General features: G+C 43.2%; 1 protein-coding gene across 1 annotated transcript in view; it reads left to right on the top strand.

The window, feature by feature from the left end:
- Positions 1-25528, top strand: part of LOC139538902 (receptor tyrosine-protein kinase erbB-4-like) — a 591021-nt gene that overhangs the window by 451303 nt on the left and 114190 nt on the right. Inside the window, exons 13-14 of the mRNA XM_071341463.1 lie at positions 322-454; positions 7974-8067. Coding sequence (XP_071197564.1) covers positions 322-454; positions 7974-8067 — 227 coding nt within the window. The remainder of the gene's footprint in view (positions 1-321; positions 455-7973; positions 8068-25528) is intronic.

The following is a 25528-nucleotide window of genomic DNA, read 5'->3' as shown; positions in this document are numbered from 1 at the left end:
CCAGCCAACTAAGTGAAAAGTATGTAAATGTGCCCTTGAGCAAGGCACTTAACCCTATTTACTCCTGTAAGTCGCTCAGAATAAGAGCGTTTGGTAAATTACTAACATGTAAAAAAAAAAAAATGGCCTTCTAGCCTTCTTTAGAACCGAAGTAATTTCACCACTTTTGGCAGCCAATGGTTCCAACAATATCCTTTCAGATAAAGTCAAACATTTATAAATACTATCAGTGTCCAGTACCTAACCCTGTCATGCTACTGTGGATGGTGTTTGACCTTCTGTCTGACCCTTAACCCTAACCTGTATTCTTGTGTTTCTCAGCTACTGAGCAGATGGTGTGTGACCCTCTGTGTTCGGACGCTGGCTGCTGGGGGCCGGGACCAGACCAGTGCCTGTCCTGTCGCTACTTTAGTAGGGGACGCATCTGTGTGGACACCTGCAATCTCTATGAAGGGTGAGTTACAGATGACAGTTTCACACAATGAGAGATACTGTAGACTCTTGACAGTATAACACAATGACATTATGACAGTATCACTCTCAATATGCATGAAGATAAAGGCAAATACAGCCGTCAAACTAACAAATCTTTCACTTTTACCTCATTGTAAGTTACGACTTCTTTTGATGGCTTCTAGGTCTGAATTGTTTTGATATTGTGATGTTTTTCAGTACAGTCTCAGAAATAAAGGTTTATATTGGTTCCTAAACGGTTACAGCCGCTTGTCACTGCGGTGGGACCCTGTACGCTCCTCCTTCATATTATAAGGCCTTATTTTTAGGCCTAGCTTTACCCTAATACAGTGGCCTGAAACTCATGGTTTACAGGCCATATCAGGCCTGCAAGTAGGCTTGAAAAATTCCAGTAATATTCCCAAAATACCCAGATTTTCAAAAAACCTGGTTAAAGGATGTCCTGCATATTTCCTCCAATTTCCAGGAATCTTTCAATCGAGATTTCTGGAAAATCTGGGAAAGTTACAAGAATTTTGCAACCCAAGTAACGTTATGCTGGCTTGCAAAGTGATTTGTACTTCTTATTGGAATCCAGCCAGCGTTAGGATGTAACTGTTATCATTGTATTCACCCGCAACCTGCATTTAAAATGACTGTAAGTTTTAGGAACATTGTGAGAAGACTACCTAAGCCATTTAAACTAGAAAAACCATTTCAGTAGCGGGTGCAAAAAATCAAACTAACTGATTTGATTAGTTAAATGTATGTTATCATTGTGTAGCATATGATTAATCAATCAATCAATGTACATGCAAAAACACAGATATTCAAAAAAATTCAAAAAAATATCTGCCTGCGGTAGAGCATGCTGGGCAATATGATAATAGTAATAGTGATGGTACAAATGTTGTCTTTTTAAGGTACCACACCAGTGACAAAGCCAATAGGTCCTTTTAGGTGGCAAAAATTCATCATTGTACCTTATGGTGGGTATTGAGGGTACACAAAATATGTGAAACAGAAATGTACCTTCACGTTGTACCCCTATTTTTGAGAACGAGAGTGTGATGATTGTACCTTAATATTCAAAATATGGGGTACAGAAATGTACCATTATACTCTTTATCTACACATGTACCCTAAAAGGTAGCGAACAGTACCACGTGAGATCATTATGTGTACATCTGATCTTTTGTACCCTAGGGAATAATACCATACCTTTATTTCTAAGAGTAGTACTAAGTATTACCTGCTCCACAGACTACTGAGTGTAAAATATAACTACTGTCTGTGCAGACACCAGTCTCTACCCTTTTTATTCTGATAACGGGAGAAAACATGGTGTTAACACAATCTAAAGGCTCAGGAGAATGACAGAAAAATACTGAAGAATGGACTTAAATGTCAGAGAGAAATAGATGAGTGTGTGTCCCAAATGGCATCCTATTCCCATAAAGTGCACTCATTTTGACCTGAGCGCTATGGGCCCTGGTCAAAAGTAGTGCACTTTATAAGGATTAGGGTGACATTTGGGACGCAGCCGGAGACAAGGACAGGTCAAACACAGCACAGAGAACTTCATACAAGAAGGATAAACCACCGCAACAATACACTCCGGTGAGTGAATAACAGGGGAAATAAGATGGTAGTTCTGATCTGTTGCAGTGTGGATTTACAGAGTACAGATGTTACAATATGTGAGACAGAAACACACACCCACATGCACGCACGCACGCACGCGCGCACACACACACACACACAGGAGTGTACTTACTGTGAGTAGGAGCATAGGTGACAACATGGTCTGAGGGAGTGTACCTGCATTTCCTGCATTAAATCTCTACATTGTCTATTTTGTTATGTGTTGTGTTTGTTGTTTACCTGTATAATCCTCTATAATACATTGTTTAAAAAGCTGTGAGACAACAGGTGAGACGTTCAAAGTTAAACGTCCCCATCTGAACCGTAAACCAGACTGTGGTGTCTGGGTAATGTAGAAATAGAAATAGAATAACTAGATAGTTACTGTATGTCTAGAAATATGTCTATGGCTGGTGTACACTACAGTAAACACAGAAATGGATGACTGTTTCTCCTTCCAGACTGACAGGCTCTAGGTCCAGGCAGCCGTCGGGACCCTTCGTGGTCGAGAAGCGTGAGGCCAGTTTGGAGAGGTATGCCAAACGAGGGCAGGGGGGTTAGGCGTGTCACTGCGTGTCACAGTCACTGCTTGCGCACGGGGCCACGCTCTGCCTACCTGTCTGCCTGTCTGCACTCCACCACTCACAGCTCGGCCAATCAAAGAGTCGCAAGAGATGCTACTAACCAATCCCAGAGCCACGAGACGCTACTGATTGAAGTCTACTGAGATTTACATTCTGTATAACATATAGTGGCGGTTTCCCAAACACAGATTAAGCCTAGTCTGGGACTAAAAAGCATGCTCAATGGAGAACCTGTCTGGGAAACTACCCAATAGTATTATATTGTATGTATATATGATTGAGACAATGTCTTGTTCACTATGGGGCACTCTTACGTTGGGAGGAAAAATATCTACCGTAATGCTTGAATTGTTAATTTTCAGTCCACAAATGCTGTTAAGCATTTCCTAACGTCTCTGTCACAAACAGTTTGTAAGAAAACAGGATGACACAGACACAGAGTGCAACTGTTATAGTGGAGATTTAGGTAGAACCTCCTGTAAAGAAGTGAAGTCCATGTGTAACAGCTTCTGTCCTCTGGGTTCTGCTAGAAGAGAGGGGTTACGTGCTCAGTGTAGCAGACAGTCAGACAGACCGTGCCTCTGTCCTACAACAAGAATAGCACCCACCCAGTCACTGACTGCAGAGCGAGAGAAAGAGAGAGACAGTAAGAAAGAAACAGAGACTATTCCGGAAGCCAGAGAGAGAGACCCGACATATAAAATAGACAGTGAGAGAGAAAGAGAGAGAGAGAGAGAGAGAAAAGCTTAGGCTATAGAGAAGCTTAACCCTACAGAGAGCCAAGGGAGTTTTAGCTAACATAAAGGAGATGTTAAACCATAACCCATTTAAACCATAGCTGTACAAGACAAAGACCTACCTCCCGTGCCACCCTGCATGGCATTGTGTCGTCGGGATAAAGCATAATTAATCCTAATTTGGTTTTAGGTCCCACAGAGGAGTCCCACTTGGTATTAGACAGAGGGAAGAAGTACCACACGAACTAGCAGACACACACACACAAACACACACACACACACACACACACACACACACACACACACACACACACCACACACACACACACACACACACACACACACACACACACACACACACACACACACACACACACACACTCACACTCACACTCACACTCACACTCACATGCATGCACGCATAGCATCAGGGCCTGCCCTGTCTCTCCTTGTATGTTTAAATCAGGGTGCCAAGGCAACTCTGTCTTACTTTGTCGCCGTTATTTACTGACTTTCCAAGCCCCGCCAGTGACTTCTTATTGTACTGTTGATTTCTGAATGTATGGGACACCCGTTGACTTTAGCTGGAAAGCCATGCTATACCCCAAAGGGATGCTATCAATATAGACAACATAATTAGCTGTGACGCTTTAGGGTGTAATAGTGTAACACAGAGAAATGCATCAGATTGTATATTCTCTACGTGTGCATACTCAACGGTTAATGAGTGTATCCCAAATGGCACTCTAGTCCCTACAAAGTGCACTACTTCTGACTTGCGCCCTATGGTTTTCCTTATGGGCCCTGGTCAAAAGTAGTGCACTATATATGGACGCAGCCCATGACATCATCCAGTGACCTTCAGTGCCAAATTAAACTGGAGAAGACACACACACACACACACACACACAGACTCTCTCTCTTTATCTCTCTAGTACAATCCTGCCTTCATTAAGCAGCATTTTTCTTTTTAGGTCTATCTGCTGCAGAATCTCTCTCCCTGATACATTTACTGAAGGTTCACACAGATCTATATTTTATTGATAGTTTTCTCTGTCTCTCTCTCAAACAAATGTTGACATTGATTCTGGCAATTGATTGAGGTTTAGGAAATGTATTAGAACTGGGAACAAATTCTTGCACAGTTTTAAAAACTTGCCAGCACATTATGTGGCAACCAATAAAAGTAAAGGGATATTGGATTTGGCTCGGCTTGAAAATAATGCTAAATGAAAAATGAATGTACAATGTTATTTTGATTTGTTTTGATTAAAAACTCTAGGGGAGACTGGGGTAAGTTGAGCCATTTTTTATGTTCAGGATCACTCTGTCCAGGGAAATATAATATTCTTCAGAACAAAGATATCTACATACACTGAGTATACCAAACATTAAGAACATCTTCCTAATATTGAGTTGCACACTCCCCTTTTGCCCTCAGAACAGCCTCAATTCGTCAGGGCGTGGACTCCGCAAGGTGTGAGAAGTGTTCCACATGGATGCTGGCCCATGTTGACTCCAATGCTTCCCACAGTTGTGTCAAGTTGGCTGGATGTCCTTTGGGTGGTGGACCGTTCTTGATGCACACGGGCAACTGTTCAGCGTGAAAAGCCCATCAGCGTTGCAGTTCTTGACACAAACCAGTGCACCTGGCACCTACTACCATACCCCTTTCAAAGGCACTTAAATGTCCATTCACCCTCTGAATTGCACACATTCAACAATCCATGTCCAATCCATGTCAGTTCTCAAGGCTTAAAAATCCTTCTTTAACCCGTCTCCTCCCCTTCATCTACACTGATTGAAGTGGATTTAACAAGTGACATCAATAAGGGATCATAGCTTTCACCTGGATTCACTTGGTCAGTCTATGTCGTGGAAAGAACAGGTGTTCTTAATGTTTTGTATACTCAGTGTATAATTCAGGATGTTGTGTATCCCTGTAAGTAATCAGAATTCATGTAAACATTGTAGTTTTGATCCGAATGGCAGGGTAGGTTAAGCCGCCTACACATTTCTGTACTGAATGAAATATTACCACTACCTTTTTAAACTAAACTCAGCAAAAAAAGACACGTCCTCTCACTGTCAACTTTGTTTTTTTTTCAGAAAACGTAACATGTGTACATATTTGTATGAACATAACAAGATTCAACAACTGAGAGATAAACTGAACAAGTTCCACAGACATGTGACTAACAGAAATTGAATAATGTGTCCCTGAACAAAGGGGGGGTCAAAATCAAAAGTAACAGTCAGTATCTGGTGTGGCCACCAGCTGCATTAAGTACTGCAGTGCATCTTCTCCTCGTGGACTGCACCAGATTTGCCAGTTCTTGCTGTAAGATGTTACCCCACTCTTCCACCAAGGCACCTGCAAGTTCCCGGACATTTATGGGGGGAATGGCCCTAGCCCTCACTCTCCGATCCAACAGGTCCCAGACGTGCTCAATGGAATTGAGATCCGGGCTCTTTGCTGGCCATGGCAGAACACTGACATTCCTGTCTTGCAGGAAATCATGCACAGAACGAGCAGTATGGCTGGTGGCATTGTCATGCTGGAGGGTGATGTCAGGATGAGCCTGCAGGAAGAGTACCACATGAGGAAGGAGGATGTCTTCCCTGTAACGCAAAGCGTTGAGATTGCCTGCAATGACAACAAGTTCAGTCCGATGATGCTGTGACACACCGCCCCAGATCATGATGGACCCTCCACCTCCAAATCGATCCCGCTCCAGAGTACAGGCCTGGGCGTAACGCTCATTCCATTCGACGATAAATGTGAATCCGACCATCACCCCTGGTGAGACAAAACCGAAAAAACTCATCAGTGAAGACGTGGCAGGTAGCCTAGTGGTTAGAGCATTGGACTAGTAACCGAAAGATTGCAAGATCAAATCCCTAAGCTGACAAGGTAAAAATCTGTCGTTCTGCCCCTGAACAAGGCTGTTCCTACGCCGTTATTGAAAATAAGAATTTGGTCTTAACTGACTTGTCTATTTAAATAAAGCTAAAAAATAGCACTTTTTGCGACGGTGGGATGTGACCATAGGCGACGTTGTTGCCGGTGATGTCTGGTGAGGACCTGCCTTACAACAGGCCTACAAGCCCTCAGTCCAGCCTCTCTCATCCTATTGCGGACAGTCTGAGCACTGATGGAGGGATTGTGCGTTCCTGGTGTAACTCGGGCAGTTGTTGTTGCCAACCTGTACCTGTCCCGCAGGTGTAATGTTCGGATGTACCTATCTTGTGCAGGTGTTGTTACACGTGGTCTGCCACTGCGAGGCCGATCAGCTGTCCATCCTGTCTCCCTGTAGCGCTGTCTTATGCGTCTCACAGTACGGACATTGCAATTTATTGCCCTGGTCACATCTGCAGTCCTCATGCCTCCTTGCAGCATGGCTAAGGCACGTTCACGCAGATGAGCAGGGACCCTGGGCATCTTTCTTTTGGTGTTTTTCAGACTCAGCAGAAAGGCCTCTTTAGTGTCCTAAGTTTTCATAACTCTGACCATTCCACAGGTGCATGTTCATTAATTGGGAAACAGTGTTTAAACCCTTTACAATGCAGATTTTTACGAATTATCTTTGAAAGACAGGGTCCTGAAAAAGGGATCTTTCTTTTTTTTGCTGAGTTTATGTCTATCTTTATTTCCTAAAGACAATTCAACACCATCACTTTTGTGTCTTTTAATATTTTGAAGCATCTTTTAAGACAGGCTTAACACCTAACAAACATTTTGTACCTTTTTTTTTTACACTTTTAACATTGGCCAGGCCCTGTTGTTACCTCATATCCCAGCGATAACGCCTTGCATTACACCTGGGAAGAAAACACTTACATTTTCTCAACTTGCCATTGGCTCAACTTACCTTACTATATTAGCCCACACAGCTACAATGATGCACTTTCATGCTAGATTTAGGACCTCCTATTGAAGCTTATAGAAACCCCAACTGATGTTTTTGTATAAAACAATCTTAAAATGATCTCCTTTGGTTTAGATACAAGCATTTTGTGTATGTTTTGGCAGAAACAATGGTGTCTCAACTTACCCCACTCTCCCCTATGAGTAATGCATTTGTTTTCAAATTGTGATTTAAGCAATTAACAGCAGTATGTTAGTAGTCAGTTCTCCTTTAGTTTTCATCTGCAGTAGTCCAGGCTCATGTCCAGGCTGATGTCCAGGCTCATGTCCAGGCTCATGTCAGCCATCTTAGCATGCTGTTGCCACTGGTGTACAGTATGCACAGTGGACAAGTGTGTATATACCACAGTACCCCATTGACTGCAGCGCCTGAGGCCATAAAACCCTTCCAGCTATTCCTCTAGACAGAGTCAGAGGAGCACAGCTCGCCTCCCTTCCTCTAGAGCCTGGATCTGACACACTTTGTTCTTTCTCACTGTCTACATCTTCCCCGACTCTCCCTTACCCCTGCCTTCCTCTGTCCCCCTCCCTCCCTCTTTCTCTCCTTTCCCCTCTCTTTCCTCCCTTCCTGTCTCCATCTGTCTCCCTCCCTCTCTCCTTCCCTCCATCTCTCTCTGTCTCTCCCAGGGAGGTGCGTGAGTATGACAACGGCTCGGTGTGTGTGGAGTGTGATGCCCAGTGTGAGAGAGCAGATGGTGACTCCCTGACCTGTCATGGCCCGGTAAGATCCTCCAGAGACACAGGTTATCTCAATATGCATACTACCGTGGTCCACACGCTTATGCTCCAAATTCTGTGGACATTCTCTTGAGTTCATTCTTGTGAGGACAAGAGTGTGGAGAATGCATAAAAAATGACCTAAAACTAAAGTTATGCAAGGTAGATTCTTCGTGGGTAGCTAGCTAACAATAATTTGTTGCCATTTTGCGTGCTAATAGTAGTAGCTATCCAGTTAGCCTTATTGACTTACCATGGGCTTGCAATCTACATACAGTGCCTTCGGGAAAGAATTCAGACCCCTTGACTTTTTCCACATTTTGTTACGTTACAGCCTTATTCTTAAAGGGATAAAAAAGGCCTCATCATTCCAAAGACAATACCACATAATGACAAAGCGAAAACAGGTTTTTAGAAATTTGAGAAAAAACAAAAACAGAAATACCATCTTTACCTAAGTATTCAGACCCTTTGCTATGAGACTCGAAATTTAGCTCAGGTGCATCATGTTTCCATCGATCATCCTTGAGATGTTTCTACAACTTGATTGGAGTCCACCTGTGGTAAATTCAATTAATTGGACAGGATTTGGAAAGGCACACACACGTGTCTATAAACTGTCTATATAAGGTCCCACACTTGACAGTGCATGTCAGAGCAAAAACCAAGCCATGAGGTCGAAGGAATTGTACGCAGAGCTATGAGACAGGACTGTGTCGAGGCACAGATCTGGGGAAGGGAGCAAAAAATGTCTGCTGCATTGAAGGTCCCCAAGAACACAGTGGCCTCCATCATTATTAAATGGAAAAAGTTTGGAACCACCAAGACTCTTTTAGAGCCTGCCGCCCGGCCAAACTTAGCAATCGGGTGAGAAGGGCCTTGGTCAGGGAGGTGACGAAGAACCCAATGGTCACGCTGACAGAGCTTTAGAGTTCTTCTGTGGAGATGGGAGAACTTTCCAGAAGGACAACCATCTCTGCAGCACTCCACCAATCAGGCCTTTATAGTAGAGTGGCCAGACGGAAGCCACTCCTTAGTAAAAGGCACCTAAAGGACTCTCAGACCATGAGAAATAAGATTCTCTGGTCTGATGAAAACAAGATTGAACTCTTTGGCATGAATGCCAAGTGTCCCATCTGGAGGAAACCTGGCACCATCCCTACGGTGAAGCATGGTGGTGGCAGCATCATGCTGTGGGGATGTTTTTCAGCGGCAGGGACTGGGAGACTAGTCCGGATCGAGGGAAAGATGAACAGAGCAAAGTACAGAGAGATCCTTGATGAAAACCTGCTCCAGAGTGCTCAGGACCTCAGACTGGGGGCAAAGGTTCACCTTCCAACAGGACAACGACCCTAAACACACAGTCAAGACAATGCAGAAGTGGCTTCGGGACAAGTCTCTGAATGTCCTTGAGTGGCCCAGCTCTTATAGAGACCCGAAAATAGCTGTGCAGCGATGCTCCCCATCCAATCTGACAGAGCTTGAGAGGATCTGCAGAGAAGAATGGGAGGAACTCACAAAATACAGGTGTGCCAAGCTGGTAGTGTCATACCCAAGAAGACTCTAGGCTGTAATCGCTGCCAAAGGTGCTTCAACAAAGTACTGAGTAAAGGGTCTGAATACTTACTGTATGTAAATGTGATATTTCAGTTGTTTATTTTTTATACATTTGCAAAAATTTCAAAAAACGGTTTTTGCGTTGTCATTGTGGGGTATTGTGTGTAGATTGATGAGGGTAAAACAACATTTAAGGCTGTAAAGTAATAAAATGTGGAAAAAGTCAAGTGACTTTCCAAAGGCAGTGTACACTACAGTGGAAATTGTAAGCAGGTAAAAAGGCCAAAAGTAAAACTAACGTATCAAGATTAAATATTGTAATCAGGCAACATATGAGATGTCAATGGGCAACATTTCATTCTGAATTCTGAGTTTATTTTCTCTCTCTTCAGCTAAACTCTGCCATTGATTTCAAGATATTTTGCATCATATTTCTGTGCATATTTTCCGCTGAATCTTGCGTTGATGCATGCTTCAAAATATGTACAAATGGAGTGCACATTCCAGAAATGCCCTCCGTGCTCCGTTTTTCATACACACACACACACACACACACACACACACACACACACACACACACACATCCTCAAGCATTCATGACATGCACTGATAACGTATCCTGCACATTCCAACAGACAAAGAATAATACACATAAATGATTGTGTAAAAAATAAATAAAATCACATTGTTAAATCAACACTGAAAGTGATGAGTCAGTGGACCCATTTAGACACCAGAACAGTTTTAAATTAACACACTGTTTAGTGCAAAGCCTTATTCAAATATTTCCCATAGTGCCTTGCCTTTCAAGTATATTGTAGAGTTACCATTCATTACTTTATTTGTTAGTGACAGAGACCTGGTTGTTGCATTCATACATTTTCAGTCCTAAGCGAATGTTATTGTAAAAAATATGTATATTTAACACAATGCCATACATATTTCACGAGGCCTTATTATGAGGGCCTAGTAGTTTTACCTTAATACAGGGGCCTGAAACTCATACTCATCACTTTGAACGTAATCCACGCCTATCATTATCATATTTACCAGCATGCCCTATTGCAGGTCGATTTTTTAAATTGTTTGGTTCAATATCATTGTTTGTTCATGTACATTTATTGATTGATTCATTAATCCAGTATGTTACTCCAGATCACCATTACTCCACACACGTCTCTCCTCGCTCTCCATTCGGCAAATCTGACCATAACTCTTCCTGCTCACAAGCAAAACTCAAACAGGTAGTATCATTGACACGGTCAATAATTGAAGTGGTCTGATGAAGCGGATGCTAAGCTACAGGAATGTTTCGCTAGTACAGACTGGAATATGTTCCGGGATTCATCCGATGGCATTGAGTGTACCACATCAGTCACCGGCTTCATTAATAAGTGCATCAATGATCAATATTGTCCCCACGGTGACCTACGTACATATACCAACCAGAAGCCATGGATTACAGGTAATATCCACACTGAGCTAAAGACTAGAGCTGCCGCTTTCAAGGAGTGGGACACTAATAGGAAAGTATTACACTTATAAGAAATCCCTTCTATGCCATCCGATGAACCATCAAACAGGCAAAGCATCAACACAGGGCCATATCAAATCCTACTACACTGGCTCTGATGCTCGTCGGATGTGGCAGGGCTTGCAAACTATCATGGATTACAAAGGGAAACCCAGCCAAGAGCTGCCGATTGACGCAAGACTACCAAACAACCTAAATGCCTTCTATAATCGCTTCGAGGCTAGCAACACTGAACCATGCATGAGAGCACCGGCTGTTCTGGATGACTGTGTGATCACACGCTCCGTACCCAATGCGAGTAAGACCTTTAAACATGTTAACATTTGCAGGGCCAGACGGATTACCAGGACACGTACTCAGAGCATGTGCTGACCAGCCGGCCAGTGTCTCCCTGACTCAAACTGTAATACCTACATGTTTTAAGCAGACCGCCATAGTCCCTGTACCCAAGAACGCCAAGGTAACCTGGTCATGGCTCACATCAACACCATCATACCAGACACCCTGTACCCACTCCAACTCACATACCGCCCAAGCAGATCCACAGATGACACAATCTATATTCCACTTCACACTGCCATTTCCTACCTGGGCAAAATGAACACTTACGTGAGAATGTTGTTAATTGCCTACAGATCAGCGCTTAACACCATAAGACACTCCAACAACACATCTGCCATGCTGACCCTCAACATGAGAGACCCTCAGGGGTGCGTACTTAGTCCCCTCCTTTACTCCCTGTTCACCTATGACAGTGTGGCTGTGCACAAATTCAACACCAACATTAAGTTTGCCGTAGGCCTGACTACCAACGACGATGAGACAGCCTATAGGGAGGAAGTCAGAGACCTGGCAGTGTGGTGCCAGGACAACAACCTCAACGTCAGCAAGACAAAGGAGCTGATCGTGGACTACAGGAAACAGGCTGAGAACGCCCCCATTCGCATCAACGGGGCTAGAGTGGAGCGGGTCGTGAGCTTCAAGTTCCTCAGTGTCAACATCACTAAGGACCTATCATGGTCCAAATACACAAAGTCAGTCTTGAAGATGGCACGAGAACGCTTCTTCCCCCTCAGAAGGCTGAAAAGATTTGTCATGGGCCCTCAGATCCTCAAAGTTATACAGCTGAACCATTGAGAGCATCTTGACTGGCTGCATCACCACTTGGTTTGGCAACTGCTTGGCATCCGATCGCAGCACTGGGGCCGAGCTCCCTGCCATCTCTTTAGGAAGGCCCTAAAAATAGGAAAAGACTCCAGCTACCGAAGTCATAGACTGTTATCTCTACTACCGCACGGCAAGTGGTACCGGAGTGCCAAGTGTGGTACCAAAAGGCTCATGAACAGCTTATACCCCCAAGCCCTAGCTACCCTGACTACTTGCATTGACCCCCTTTTTATTTGCACTGACTCTCTTACACCGGCTCGATGCACACTCACTGGACACTACCCACACACTCACTGGACACTACCCTCACACTCACTGGACACTACCCACACACTCACTGGACACTACCCACACACTCACTGGACACTACCCACACACTCACTGGACACTACCCACACACTCACTGGACACTACCCACACACTCACTGGACACTACCCACACACTCACTGGACACTACCCACACACTCACTGGACACTACCCACACACTCACTGGACACTACCCACACACTCACTGGACACTACCCACACACTCACTGGACACTACCCACACACTCACTGGACACTACCCTCACACTCACTGGACACTACCCACACACTCACTGGACACTACCCACACACTCACTGGACACTACCCACACACTCACTGGACTCTACCCTCACACTCACTGGACACTAACCACACACTCACTGGACACTACCCACACACTCACTGGACACTACCCACACACTCACTGGACACTACCCACACACTCCAGCACACACATACACACACACACAGTCTTGTACACCTAATCTTGTAGGGACACACAATTCAGTCCCATTCAAAATCATATTTTCCCTAACCTAACCTAACCCTAACCCAAAAACCTAACCCACACTTTCACACTCTTCACATACACTGCTGATACTCTGTTTATTATCTATCCTGATTGCCGAGTCACTTTTACCTCTACCTACATGTGCCTACTACCTCAACTACCTCATACCCCTGCACATTGACTTGGTACCGGTAGTCCTTGTATGTAATATTGTTATTGTTATTATATTGTGCTACTATTTCTTATTTTTGGGCAAATTTTTCTTATTTTTTAACTTTGCATTGTTGAGAAAGGGCTCATAAGTAAACACTTCACGTTAAAGGCTACATTTGTTGTATTATCTAAGACAATTAAACTGGAACAAACATTACAGTAAAGGGTGCAAAAAATCTAACTAACTGATTGGATTAGTTGAGAAAAATATATGTTATTTATCTTTGTGTAGAATAAGATTAATCAATCAATGTACATGCACAAACATAGATATTGAAACAAACCATTCAAAAAAATCCACCTGCTGTAGAGCATGCTGGGAAATTAATGATGGGCATAGTTTTGATTCAAAGTGATGTTTTGTTAGTTTCAGGTCCCTGTATTAGGGTAAAACTAGGCACGCAAAATAAGGCCTTTTGAAAGAAGTATGGTATTGTGTGACATAGTATGTATATATTTTTATGATGACATATTAGCTTAGGATCTCACTTGGTGAAGTTCACAGGACTGAAAATGGATAAATGCAACAACCATGTCTCTGTTACTAACAAATAATGTCATGGGTGGTAACTCTGCAATTTACTAGAAAGGCAACGCACTCTGGGAAATATTTGAATAAGGATATACACTATGCAGTGTGTTCATTTAGCATTGTTCTGGTGTCCATATGGGTCCACAGACTCAACACTTTCAGTGTTGATTTAACACTCACAGTGTTAATTCATTTATTTTTGTAACACTGGATAATTTGCTGTGTATGTATTCTATAGTCATAACAAGAAATAATTGACATCCAACTCAGTTCAGTAGGTAACAGCATCCACCTATCACTGTCATTATACTATCAGTAGAAATATCTTTCTTCCAATAGTCGCTATCAGCAAAAACATTTCTGTTTATTTTTAAATGTTTTATTTAATCTTTATTTAACTAGGCAAGTCAGTTAAGAACAAATTCCTATTTACAATGACAGCCTACCAGAAGGCAAAAGGCCTCCTGCAGGGACGGGGCCTGGGATAAAAAATACAATAAAAATATAGAACACATTTATCATATTGCGTTTAAACTGCCTGTTAATTACATCTCTCTAAAGCTTTTCTCTCTGATGTGCATCATAAACTGAAATCACTTGTGACCACAAACAAGTTCTGCATACCAAATAGCACCATATTTCCTACGTAGTGCACTGCTTTTGACCATAGCCCTATGGGCGCTATGGGCCCTGGTTAAAAGTAGTGCACTCATAGGGAATATAGTGCCATTTGGGACGCATGCAATGTCTTCTATGGCCCTTGAAGCATGATTCATTGTATTGTCAGTTAAAGTGTGTCTGCGATCTTCACAATATATTTTATTTCATGTTAACTTATAGGGAAAGTGGCATGTGTTTACAACAAACTGTCTGTATGTGTGTGTCTGTGTGTGTCTATATGTCTGTGTGTGTGTGTGTGTGAGAAAGAGTGCACACGCGTGCGGACCTGAGTGCGTGTGTACGTACGTGATTGTGTGATTCCATATATCTGTTTGTGAGTTTGCGCACATGATGTGTGTGTCCCTGTCGACTCTCTGTTTGTCTCAGGGTGTTGTCCTTCACTTTATCTCCAGTCTAGACAAGAGATTAATTCACAACCTCCATCCCTGCTCTCTGCCCCCTTCTCTCTTCTCTCTTCTCTCTTCTCTCTGTTCTCTTCTCTCTATTCCCTTCTCTCTTCTATCTTCTCTCTTCTCTCAGCTATCTTCTCTCTTCTCTCAGCTATCTTCTCTCTTCTCTCTGTTCTCTTCTCTCTTCTCTCAGCTATCTTCTCTCTTCTCTCAGCTATCTTCTCTCTTCTCTCTGTTCTCTTCTCTCTTCTCTCAGCTATCTTCTCTCTTCTCTCAGCTATCTTCTCTCTTCTCTCTGTTCTCTTCTCTCTTCTCTATTCCCTTCTCTCTTCTATCTTCTCTCTTCTCTCAGCTATCTTCTCTCTTCTCTCAGCTATCTTCTCTCTTCTCTCAGCTATCTTCTCTCTTCTCTCAGCTATTTTCTCTCTTCTCTCAGCTATCTTCTCTCTTATCTCTGTTCTCTTCTCTCTTCTCTCTGTTCCCTTCTCTCTTCTCTCAGCTATCTTCTCTCTTCTCTCTGTTCTCTTCTCTCTTCTCTCAGCTATCTTCTCTCTTCTCTCTGTTCTCTGTTCTCTTCTCTCTTCTCTCTATTCCCTTCTCTCTTCTCTCAGCTATCTTCTCTCTTCTCTCAGCTATCTTCTCTCTTCTCTCTGTTCTCTTCTCTCTTCTCTCAGCTATTTTCTCTCTTCTCTATTCTCTCTGTTCTCTTCTCTCTTCTCTCTATTCCCTTCTCTCTTCTCTCTGTTCTCTTATCTCTTCTCTCTGTTCCCTTCTCTCTTCTCTCAGCTATCTTCTCTCTTCTCTCAGCTATCTTCTCTCTTCTCTCTGTTCTCTTCTCTCCTCTCTCTGCTATCTTCTCTCTTCTCTCTGTTCCCTTCTCTCTTCTCTCATCGCTCTGCCCCTTTCTCTCTTCTCTCTTCTCCCATCTCTCTTCTCTCTCCTCTCTTCTCTCTGCTATCTTCTCTCTTCTCTCTGTTCTCTTCTCTCTTTTCTCTATTCCCTTCTCTCTTCTCTCAGCTATCTTCTCTCTTCTCTCAGCTATCTTCTCTCTTCTCTCTGTTCTCTTCTCTCCTCTCTCTGCTATCTTCTCTCTTCTCTCTGTTCCCTTCTCTCTTCTCTATATTCCCTTCTCTCTTCTATCTTCTCTCTTCTCTCAGCTATCTTCTCTCTTCTCTCAGCTATCTTCTCTCTTCTCTCAGCTATCTTCTCTCTTCTCTATGTTCTCTTCTTTCTTCTCTCAGCTATCTTCTCTCTTCTCTCAGCTATCTTCTCTCTGTTCTCTTCTCTCTTCTCTCAGCTATCTTCTCTCTTCTCCCAGCTATCTTCTCTCTTCTCTCTGTTCTCTCTTCTCTCTGCTATCTTCTCTCTTCTCTCTGTTCTCTTCTCTCTTCTCTCTGTTCCCTTCTCTCTTCTCCCATCTCTCTTCTCTCGTCTCCCATCGCTCTTCTCTCTTCTCTATGTTCCCTTCTCTCTTTTCTCTGTACTCTTCTCTCTTCTTTCTGTTCCCTTCTCTCAGCTATTTTCTCTCTTCTCTCTATTCCCTTCTCTCTTCTCTCAGCTATCTTCTCTCAGCTATCTTCTCTCTTCTCTCAGCTATCTTCTCTCAGCTATCTTCTCTCTTCTCTCAGCTATCTTCTCTCTTCTCTCTATTCCCTTCTCTCTTCTATCTTCTCTCTTCTCCCAGCTATCTTCTCTCTTCTCTCAGCTATCTTCTCTCTTCTCTCAGCTATCTTCTCTCAGCTATCTTCTCTCTTCTCTCAGCTATCTTCTCTCAGCTATCTTCTCTCTTCTCTCAGCTATCTTCTCTCTTCTCTCTGTTCTCTTCTCTCTTCTCTCTATTCCCTTCTCTCTTCTATCTTCTCTCTTCTCTCAACTATCTTCTCTCTTCTCTCAGCTATCTTCTCTCTTCTCTCAGCTATCTTCTCTCTTCTCTCTGTTCTCTTCTCTCTTCTCTCAGCTATCTTCTCTCTTCTTTCTGTTCCCTTCTCTCAGCTATTTTCTCTCTTCTCTCTATTCCCTTCTCTCTTCTCTCAGCTATCTTCTCTCAGCTATCTTCTCTCTTCTCTCAGCTATCTTCTCTCAGCTATCTTCTCTCTTCTCTCTTCTCTCTTCTCTCTTCTCTCTGTTCCCTTCTCTCTTCTCTCAGCTATCTTCTCTCTTCTCACCAATTCTCTTCTCTCTTCTCTCAGCTATCTTCTCTCAGCTATCTTCTCTCAGCTATCTTCTCTCTTCTCTCTTCTCTCTTGTCTCTGCTCCCTTCTCTCTTCTCTCAGCTATCTTCTCTATTCTCTCTGTTCCCTTCTCTCTTCTCTCTGTTCCCTTCTCTCTTCTCTCAGCTATCTTCTCTCTTCTCTCTGTTCTCTTCTCTCTTCTATCTTCTCTCTTCTCTCTGTTCCCTTCTCTCTTCTCTCTGTTCCCTTCTCTCTTCTCTCAGCTATTTTCTCTCTTCTCTCTATTCCCTTCTCTCTTCTCTCTGCTATCTTCTCTCTTCTCTCTGCTATTATCTCTCTGTTCTCTTCTCTCTGTTCACTTCTCTCTTCTCTCTGCTATCTTCTCTCTTCTCTCTGTTCTCTTCTCTCTTCTATCTGTTCCCTTCTCTCTTCTCTCAGCTATTTTCTCTCTTCTCTCTATTCCCTTCTCTCTTCTATCAGCTATCTTCTCTCTTCTCTCTGTTCTCTTCTCTCTGTTCTCTTCTCTCTTCTCTCAGCTATCTTCTCCCTTCTCTCTGTTCTCTTCTCTCTTCTCTCTATTCCCTTCTCTCTTCTCTCAGCTATCTTCTCTCTTCTCTCAGCTATCTTCTCTCTTCTCTCAGTTATCTTCTCTCTTCTCTCTGTTCTCTTCTCTCTTCTCTCTGTTCCCTTCTCTCTTCTCTCAGCTATTTTCTCTCTTCTCTCTATTCCCTTCTCTCTTCTATCAGCTATCTTCTCTCTTCTCTCTGTTCTCTTCTCTCTTCTCTCTGTTCCCTTCTCTCTTCTCTCAGCTATCTTCTCTCTTCTCTCTGTTCTCTTCTCTCTTCTCTCAGCTATCTTCTCTCTGTTCTCTGTTCTCTTCTCTCTATTCCCTTCTCTCTTCTCTCAGCTATCTTCTCTCTTCTCTCAGCTATCTTCTCTCTTCTCTCTGTTCTCTTCTCTCTTCTCTCTATTCCCTTCTCTCTTCTCTCTGTTCTCTTCTCTCTTCTCTCTGTTCCCTTCTCTCTTCTCTCAGCTATCTTCTCTCTTCTCTCAGCTATCTTCTCTCTTCTCTCTGTTCTCTTCTCTCCTCTCTCTGCTATCTTCTCTCTTCTCTCTGTTCCCTTCTCTCTTCTCTATATTCCCTTCTCTCTATTCCCTTCTCTCTTCTCTCAGCTATCTTCTCTCAGCTATCTTCTCTCTTCTCTCAGCTATCTTCTCTCAGCTATCTTCTCTCTTCTCTCAGCTATCTTCTCTCTTCTCTCTATTCCCTTCTCTCTTCTATCTTCTCTCTTCTCTCAGCTATCTTCTCTCTTCTCTCAGCTATCTTCTCTCTTCTCTCAGCTATCTTCTCTCAGCTATCTTCTCTCTTCTCTCAGCTATCTTCTCTCAGCTATCTTCTCTCTTCTCTCAGCTATCTTCTCTCTTCTCTATGTTCTCTTCTCTCTTCTCTCTATTCCCTTCTCTCTTCTATCTTCTCTCTTCTCTCAACTATCTTCTCTCTTCTCTCAGCTATCTTCTCTCTTCTCTCAGCTATCTTCTCTCTTCTCTCTGTTCTCTTCTCTCTTCTCTCAGCTATCTTCTCTCTTCTTTCTGTTCCCTTCTCTCAGCTATTTTCTCTCTTCTCTCTATTCCCTTCTCTCTTCTCTCAGCTATCTTCTCTCAGCTATCTTCTCTCTTCTCTCAGCTATCTTCTCTCAGCTATCTTCTCTCTTCTCTCCTCTCTCTTCTCTCTTCTCTCTGTTCCCTTCTCTCTTCTCTCAGCTATCTTCTCTCTTCTCACCAATTCTCTTCTCTCTTCTCTCAGCTATCTTCTCTCAGCTATCTTCTCTCTTCTCTCTTCTCTCTTGTCTCTGCTCCCTTCTCTCTTCTCTCAGCTATCTTCTCTATTCTCTCTGTTCCCTTCTCTCTTCTCTCTGTTCCCTTCTCTCTTCTCTCTGCTATCTTCTCTCTTCTCTCTGCTATCTTCTCTCTTCTCTCCTCTCTCTTCTCTCTTCTCTCTGTTCCCTTCTCTCTTCTCTCAGCTATCTTCTCTCTTCTCACCAATTCTCTTCTCTCTTCTCTCAGCTATCTTCTCTCAGCTATCTTCTCTCTTCTCTCTTCTCTCTTGTCTCTGCTCCCTTCTCTCTTCTCTCAGCTATCTTCTCTATTCTCTCTGTTCCCTTCTCTCTTCTCTCTGTTCCCTTCTCTCTTCTCTCTGCTATCTTCTCTCTTCTCTCTGCTATCTTCTCTCTTCTCTATGTTCTCTTCTCTCTTCTCTCTGTTCCCTTCTCTCTTCTCTCAGCTATTTTCTCTCTTCTCTCTATTCCCTTCTCTCTTCTCTCTGCTATCTTCTCTCTTCTCTCTGCTATTATCTCTCTGTTCTCTTCTCTCTGTTCACTTCTCTCTTCTCTCTTCTATCTTCTCTCTTCTCTCAGCTATCTTCTCTCTTCTCTCAGCTATCTTCTCTCTTCTCTCAGCTATCTTCTCTCAGCTATCTTCTCTCTTCTCTCAGCTATCTTCTCTCAGCTATCTTCTCTCTTCTCTCAGCTATCTTCTCTCTTCTCTATGTTCTCTTCTCTCTTCTCTCTATTCCCTTCTCTCTTCTATCTTCTCTCTTCTCTCAACTATCTTCTCTCTTCTCTCTATTCCCTTCTCTCTTCTCTCAGCTATCTTCTCTCAGCTATCTTCTCTCTTCTCTCAGCTATCTTCTCTCAGCTATCTTCTCTCTTCTCTCCTCTCTCTTCTCTCTTCTCTCTGTTCCCTTCTCTCTTCTCTCAGCTATCTTCTCTCTTCTCACCAATTCTCTTCTCTCTTCTCTCAGCTATCTTCTCTCAGCTATCTTCTCTCTTCTCTCTTGTCTCTGCTCCCTTCTCTCTTCTCTCAGCTATCTTCTCTATTCTCTCTGTTCCCTTCTCTCTTCTCTCTGTTCCCTTCTCTCTTCTCTCAGCTATCTTCTCTCTTCTCTCTGTTCTCTTCTCTCTTCTATCTTCTCTCTTCTCTATGTTCTCTTCTCTCTTCTCTCTGTTCCCTTCTCTCTTCTCTCAGCTATTTTCTCTCTTCTCTCTATTCCCTTCTCTCTTCTCTCTGCTATCTTCTCTCTTCTCTCTGCTATTATCTCTCTGTTCTCTTCTCTCTGTTCACTTCTCTCTTCTCTCAGCTATCTTCTCTCTTCTCTCTGCTATCTTCTCTCTTCTCTCTGCTATCTTCTCTCTTCTCTCTGTTCTCTTCTCTTTTCTATCTGTTCCCTTCTCTCTTCTCTCAGCTATTTTCTCTCTTCTCTCTATTCCCTTCTCTCTTCTATCAGCTATCTTCTCTCTTCTCTCTGTTCTCTTCTCTCTGTTCTCTTCTCTCTTCTCTCAGCTATCTTCTCTCTTCTCTCTGTTCTCTTCTCTCTATTCCCTTCTCTCTTCTCTCAGCTATCTTCTCTCTTCGCTCAGCTATCTTCTCTCTTCTCTCAGTTATCTTCTCTCTTCTCTCTGTTCTCTTCTCTCTTCTCTCTGTTCCCTTCTCTCTTCTCTCAGCTATTTTCTCTCTTCTCTCTATTCCCTTCTCTCTTCTATCAGCTATCTTCTCTCTTCTCTCTGTTCTCTTCTCTCTTCTCTCTGTTCCCTTCTCTCTTCTCTCAGCTATCTTCTCTCTTCTCTCTGTTCTCTTCTCTCTTCTCTCAGCTATTTTCTCTCTTCTCTCTTCTCTCTGTTCTCTTCTCTCTTCTCTCTATTCCCTTCTCTCTTCTCTCAGCTATCTTCTCTCTGTTCTCTGTTCTCTTCTCTCTTCTCTCTATTCCCTTCTCTCTTCTCTCAGCTATCTTCTCTCTTCTCTCAGCTATCTTCTCTCTTCTCTCTGTTCTCTTCTCTCTTCTCTCAGCTATTTTCTCTCTTCTCTCTTCTCTCTGTTCTCTTCTCTCTTCTTTCTATTCCCTTCTCTCTTCTCTCTGTTCTCTTCTCTCTTCTCTCTGTTCCCTTCTCTCTTCTCTCAGCTATCTTCTCTCTTCTCTCAGCTATCTTCTCTCTTCTCTCTGTTCTCTTCTCTCCTCTCTCTGCTATCTTCTCTCTTCTCTCTGTTCCCTTCTCTCTTCTCTCATCGCTCTGCCCCTTTCTCTCTTCTCTCTTCTCCCATCTCTCTTCTCTCTCCTCTCTTCTCTCTGCTATCTTCTCTCTTCTCTCTGTTCTCTTCTCTCTTTTTTCTATTCCCTTCTCTCTTCTCTCAGCTATCTTCTCTCTTCTCTCAGCTATCTTCTCTCTTCTCTCTGTTCTCTTCTCTCCTCTCTCTGCTATCTTCTCTCTTCTCTCTGTTCTCTTCTCTATATTCCCTTCTCTCTTCTATCTTCTCTCTTCTGTCAGCTATCTTCTCTCTTCTCTCAGCTATCTTCTCTCTTCTCTCTGTTCTCTTCTCTCTTCTCTCAGCTATCTTCTCTCTTCTCTCAGCTATCTTCTCTCTTTTCTCTGTTCTCTTCTCTCTTCTCTCAGCTATCTTCTCTCTTCTCTCAGCTATCTTCTCTCTTCTCTCTGTTCTCTCTTCTCTCTGCTATCTTCTCTCTTTTCTCTGTACTCTTCTCTCTTCTTTCTGTTCCCTTCTCTCAGCTATTTTCTCTCTTCTCTCTATTCCCTTCTCTCTTCTCTCAGCTATCTTCTCTCTTCTCTCAGCTATCTTCTCTCAGCTATCTTCTCTCTTCTCTCAGCTATCTTCTCTCTTCTCTCTGTTCTCTTCTCTCTTCTCTCTATTCCCTTCTCTCTTCTATCTTCTCTCAGCTATCTTCTCTCTTCTCTCAGCTATCTTCTCTCTTCTCTCAGCTATCTTCTCTCAGCTATCTTCTCTCTTCTCTCAGCTATCTTCTCTCTTCTCTCTGTTCTCTTCTCTCTTCTCTCTATTCCCTTCTCTCTTCTATCTTCTCTCTTCTCTCAACTATCTTCTCTCTTCTATCAGCTATCTTCTCTCTTCTCTCAGCTATCTTCTCTCTTCTCTCTGTTCTCTTCTCTCTTCTCTCAGCTATCTTCTCTCTTCTCTCAGCTATCTTCTCTCTTCTCTCTGTTCTCTTCTCTCTTCTCTCAGCTATCTTCTCTCTTCTCTCAGCTATCTTCTCTCTGTTCTCTCTTCTCTCTGCTATCTTCTCTCTTCTCTCTGTTCTCTTCTCTCTTCACTCTGTTCCCTTCTCTCTTCCCCCATCTCTCTTCTCTCGTCTCCCATCGATCTTCTCTCTTCTCTCTGTTCCCTTCTCTCTTTTCTCTGTACTCTTCTCTCTTCTTTCTGTTCCCTTCTCTCAGCTATTTTCTCTCTTCTCTCTATTCCCTTCTCTCTTCTCTCAGCTATCTTCTCTCAGCTATCTTCTCTCTTCTCTCAGCTATCTTCTCTCAGCTATCTTCTCTCTTCTCTCTTCTCTCTTCTCTCTGTTCCCTTCTCTCTTCTCTCAGCTATCTTCTCTCTTCTCTCTATTCTCTTCTCTCTTCTCTCAGCTATCTTCTCTCAGCTATCTTCTCTCTTCTCTCTTGTCTCTGCTCCCTTCTCTCTTATCTCAGCTATCTTCTCTCTTCTCTCTGTTCCCTTCTCTCTTCTCTCTGTTCCCTTCTTTCTTCTCTCAGCTATCTTCTCTCTGTTCTCTTCTCTCTTCTATCTTCTCTCTTCTCTATGTTCTCTTCTCTCTTCTCTCTGTTCCCTTCTCTCTTCTCTCAGCTATTTTCTCTCTTCTCTCTATTCCCTTCTCTCTTCTCTCTGCTATCTTCTCTCTTCTCTCTGCTATTATCTCTCTGTTCTCTTCTCTCTGTTCCCTTCTCTCTTCTCTCAGCTATCTTCTCTCTTCTCTCTGCTATCTTCTCTCTTCTCTCAGCTATTTTCTCTCTTCTCTCTATTCTCTTCTCTCTTTCTATCAGCTATCTTCTCTCTTCTCTCTGTTCTCTTCTCTCTGTTCCCTTCTCTCTTCTCTCAGCTATCTTCTCTCTTCTCTCTGTTCTCTTCTCTCTTCTCTCAGCTATCTTCTCTCTTCTCTCTGTTCTCTTCTCTCTTCTCTCTATTCCCTTCTCTCAGTTATCTTCTCTCTTCTCTCAGTTATCTTCTCTCTTCTCTCTGTTCTCTTCTCTCTTCTCTCTGTTCCCGTCTCTCTTCTCTCAGCTATTTTCTCTCTTCTCTCTATTCCCTTCTCTCTTCTATCAGCTATCTTCTCTCTTCTCTCTGTTCTCTTCTCTCTGTTCCTTTCTCTCTTCTCTCAGCTATCTTCTCTCTTCTCTCTGTTCTCTTCTCTCTTCTCTCAGCTATCTTCTCTATTCTCTCTGTTCTCTGTTCTCTTCTCTCTTCTCTCTATTCCCTTCTCTCTTCTCTCAGCTATCTTCTCTCTTCTCTCAGCTATCTTCTCTCTTCTCTCAGCTATCTTCTCTCTTCTCTCTGTTCTCTTCTCTCTTCTGTCAGCTATTTTCTCTCTTCTCTCTTCTCTCTGTTCTCTTCTCTCTTCTCTCTATTCCCTTCTCTCTTCTCTCTGTTCTCTTCTCTCCTCTCTCTGTTCCCTTCTCTCTTCTCTCAGCTATCTTCTCTCTTCTCTCAGCTATCTTCTCTCTTCTCTCTGTTCTCTTCTCTCCTCTCTCTGCTATCTTCTCTCTTCTCTCTGTTCCCTTCTCTCTTCTCTCATCGCTCTGCCCCTTTCTCTCTTCTCTCTTCTCCCATCTCTCTTCTCTCTTCTTTCTTCTCTCTGCTATCTTCTCTCTTCTCTCTTCTCCCTTCTCTCTGTTCTCTTCTCTCTTTTCTCTATTCCCTTCTCTCTTCTCTCAGCTATCTTCTCTCTTCTCTCAGCTATCTTCTCTCTTCTCTCAGCTATCTTCTCTCTTCTCTCAGCTATCTTCTCTCTTCTCTCAGCTATCTTCTCTCTTCTCTCTGTTCTCTTCTCTCCTCTCTCTGCTATTTTCTCTCTTCTCTCTGTTCCCTTCTCTCTTCTCTCATCACTCTGCCCCTTTCTCTCTTCTCTCTTCTCCCATCTCTCTTCTGTCTTCTCTCTGCTATCTTCTCTCTTCTCTCATCGCTCTGCTCCTTTCTCTCTTCTCTCTTCTCCCATCTCTCTTCTCTCTTCTCTCTATTCCCTTCTCTCTTCTATCAGCTATCTTCTCTCTTCTCTCTGTTCTCTTCTCTCTTCTCTCTTCTCTCTTCTCTCTTCTCTCTTCTCTCTGTTCTCTTCTCTCTTCTCTCAGCTATCTTCTCTATTCTCTCAGCTATCTTCTCTCTTCTCTCTGTTCTTTTCTCTCTTCTCTCAGCTATCTTCTCTCTTCTCTCAGCTATCTTCTCTCTTCTCGCTCTTCTCTCTTCTCTCAGCTATTTTCTCTCTTCTCTCTTCTCTCTGTTCTCTTATCTCTTCTCTCTGTTCCCTTCTCTCTTCTCTCAGCTATCTTCTCTCTTCTCTCTGTTCTCTTCTCTCTTTTCTCTATTCCCTTCTCTCTTCTCTCAGCTATCTTCTCTCTTCTCTCAGCTATCTTCTCTCTTCTCTCTGTTCTCTTCTCTCCTCTCTCTGCTATCTTCTCTCTTCTCTCTGTTCCCTTCTCTCTTCTTTCATCGCTCTGCCCCTTTCTCTCTTCTCTCTTCTCCCATCTCTCTTCTCTCTGCTATCTTCTCTCTTCTCTCTGTTCTCTTCTCTCTTTTCTCTATTCCCTTCTCTCTTCTCTCAGCTATCTTCTCTCTTCTCTCAGCTATCTTCTCTCTTCTTTCTGTTCTCTTCTCTCTTCTCTCATCGCTCTGCCCCTTTCTCTCTTCTCTCTTCTCCCATCTCTCTTCTCTCTGCTATCTTCTCTCTTCTCTCTGTTCTCTTCTCTCTTTTCTCTATTCCCTTCTCTCTTCTCTCAGCTATCTTCTCTCTTCTCTCAGCTATCTTCTCTCTTCTCTCTGTTCTCTTCTCTCTTCTCTCATCGCTCTGCCCCTTTCTCTCTTCTCTCTTCTCTCAGCTATCTTCTCTCTGTTCTCTTCTCTCATCTCTCTGCTATCTTCTCTCTTCTCTCTGTTACCTTCTCTCTTCTTTCATCGCTCTGCCCCTTTCTCTCTTCTCTCTTCTCCCATCTCTCTTCTCTCTGCTATCTTCTCTCTTCTCTCTGTTCTCTTCTCTCTTTTCTCTATTCCCTTCTCTCTTCTCTCAGCTATCTTCTCTCTTCTCTCAGCTATCTTCTCTCTTCTCTCTGTTCCCTTCTCTCTTCTCTCATCGCTCTGCCCCTTTCTCTCTTCTCCCATCTCTCTTCTCTCTTCTCTCTGCTATCTTCTCTCTTCTCTCATCGCTCTGCCCCTTTCTCTCTTCTCTCATCTCTCTTCTCTCTTCTCTCTGCTCCCTTCTGTCTTATCTCTTCTCCCATCTCTCTTCTCTCTGCTCCCTTCTCTCTTCTCTCTGCTCCCTTCTCTCTTCTCTCTGCTCCCTTCTCTCTTCTCTCTTCTCCCATCTCTCTCCTCTCTCCTCTCTTCTCTCTGC

The sequence above is a fragment of the Salvelinus alpinus genome, chromosome 14 (assembly GCF_045679555.1).
Source record: "Salvelinus alpinus chromosome 14, SLU_Salpinus.1, whole genome shotgun sequence".
In the NCBI taxonomy this organism is placed as follows: Eukaryota; Metazoa; Chordata; class Actinopteri; order Salmoniformes; family Salmonidae; genus Salvelinus; species Salvelinus alpinus.
This window is presented reverse-complemented; position numbering and strand designations above follow the sequence as displayed.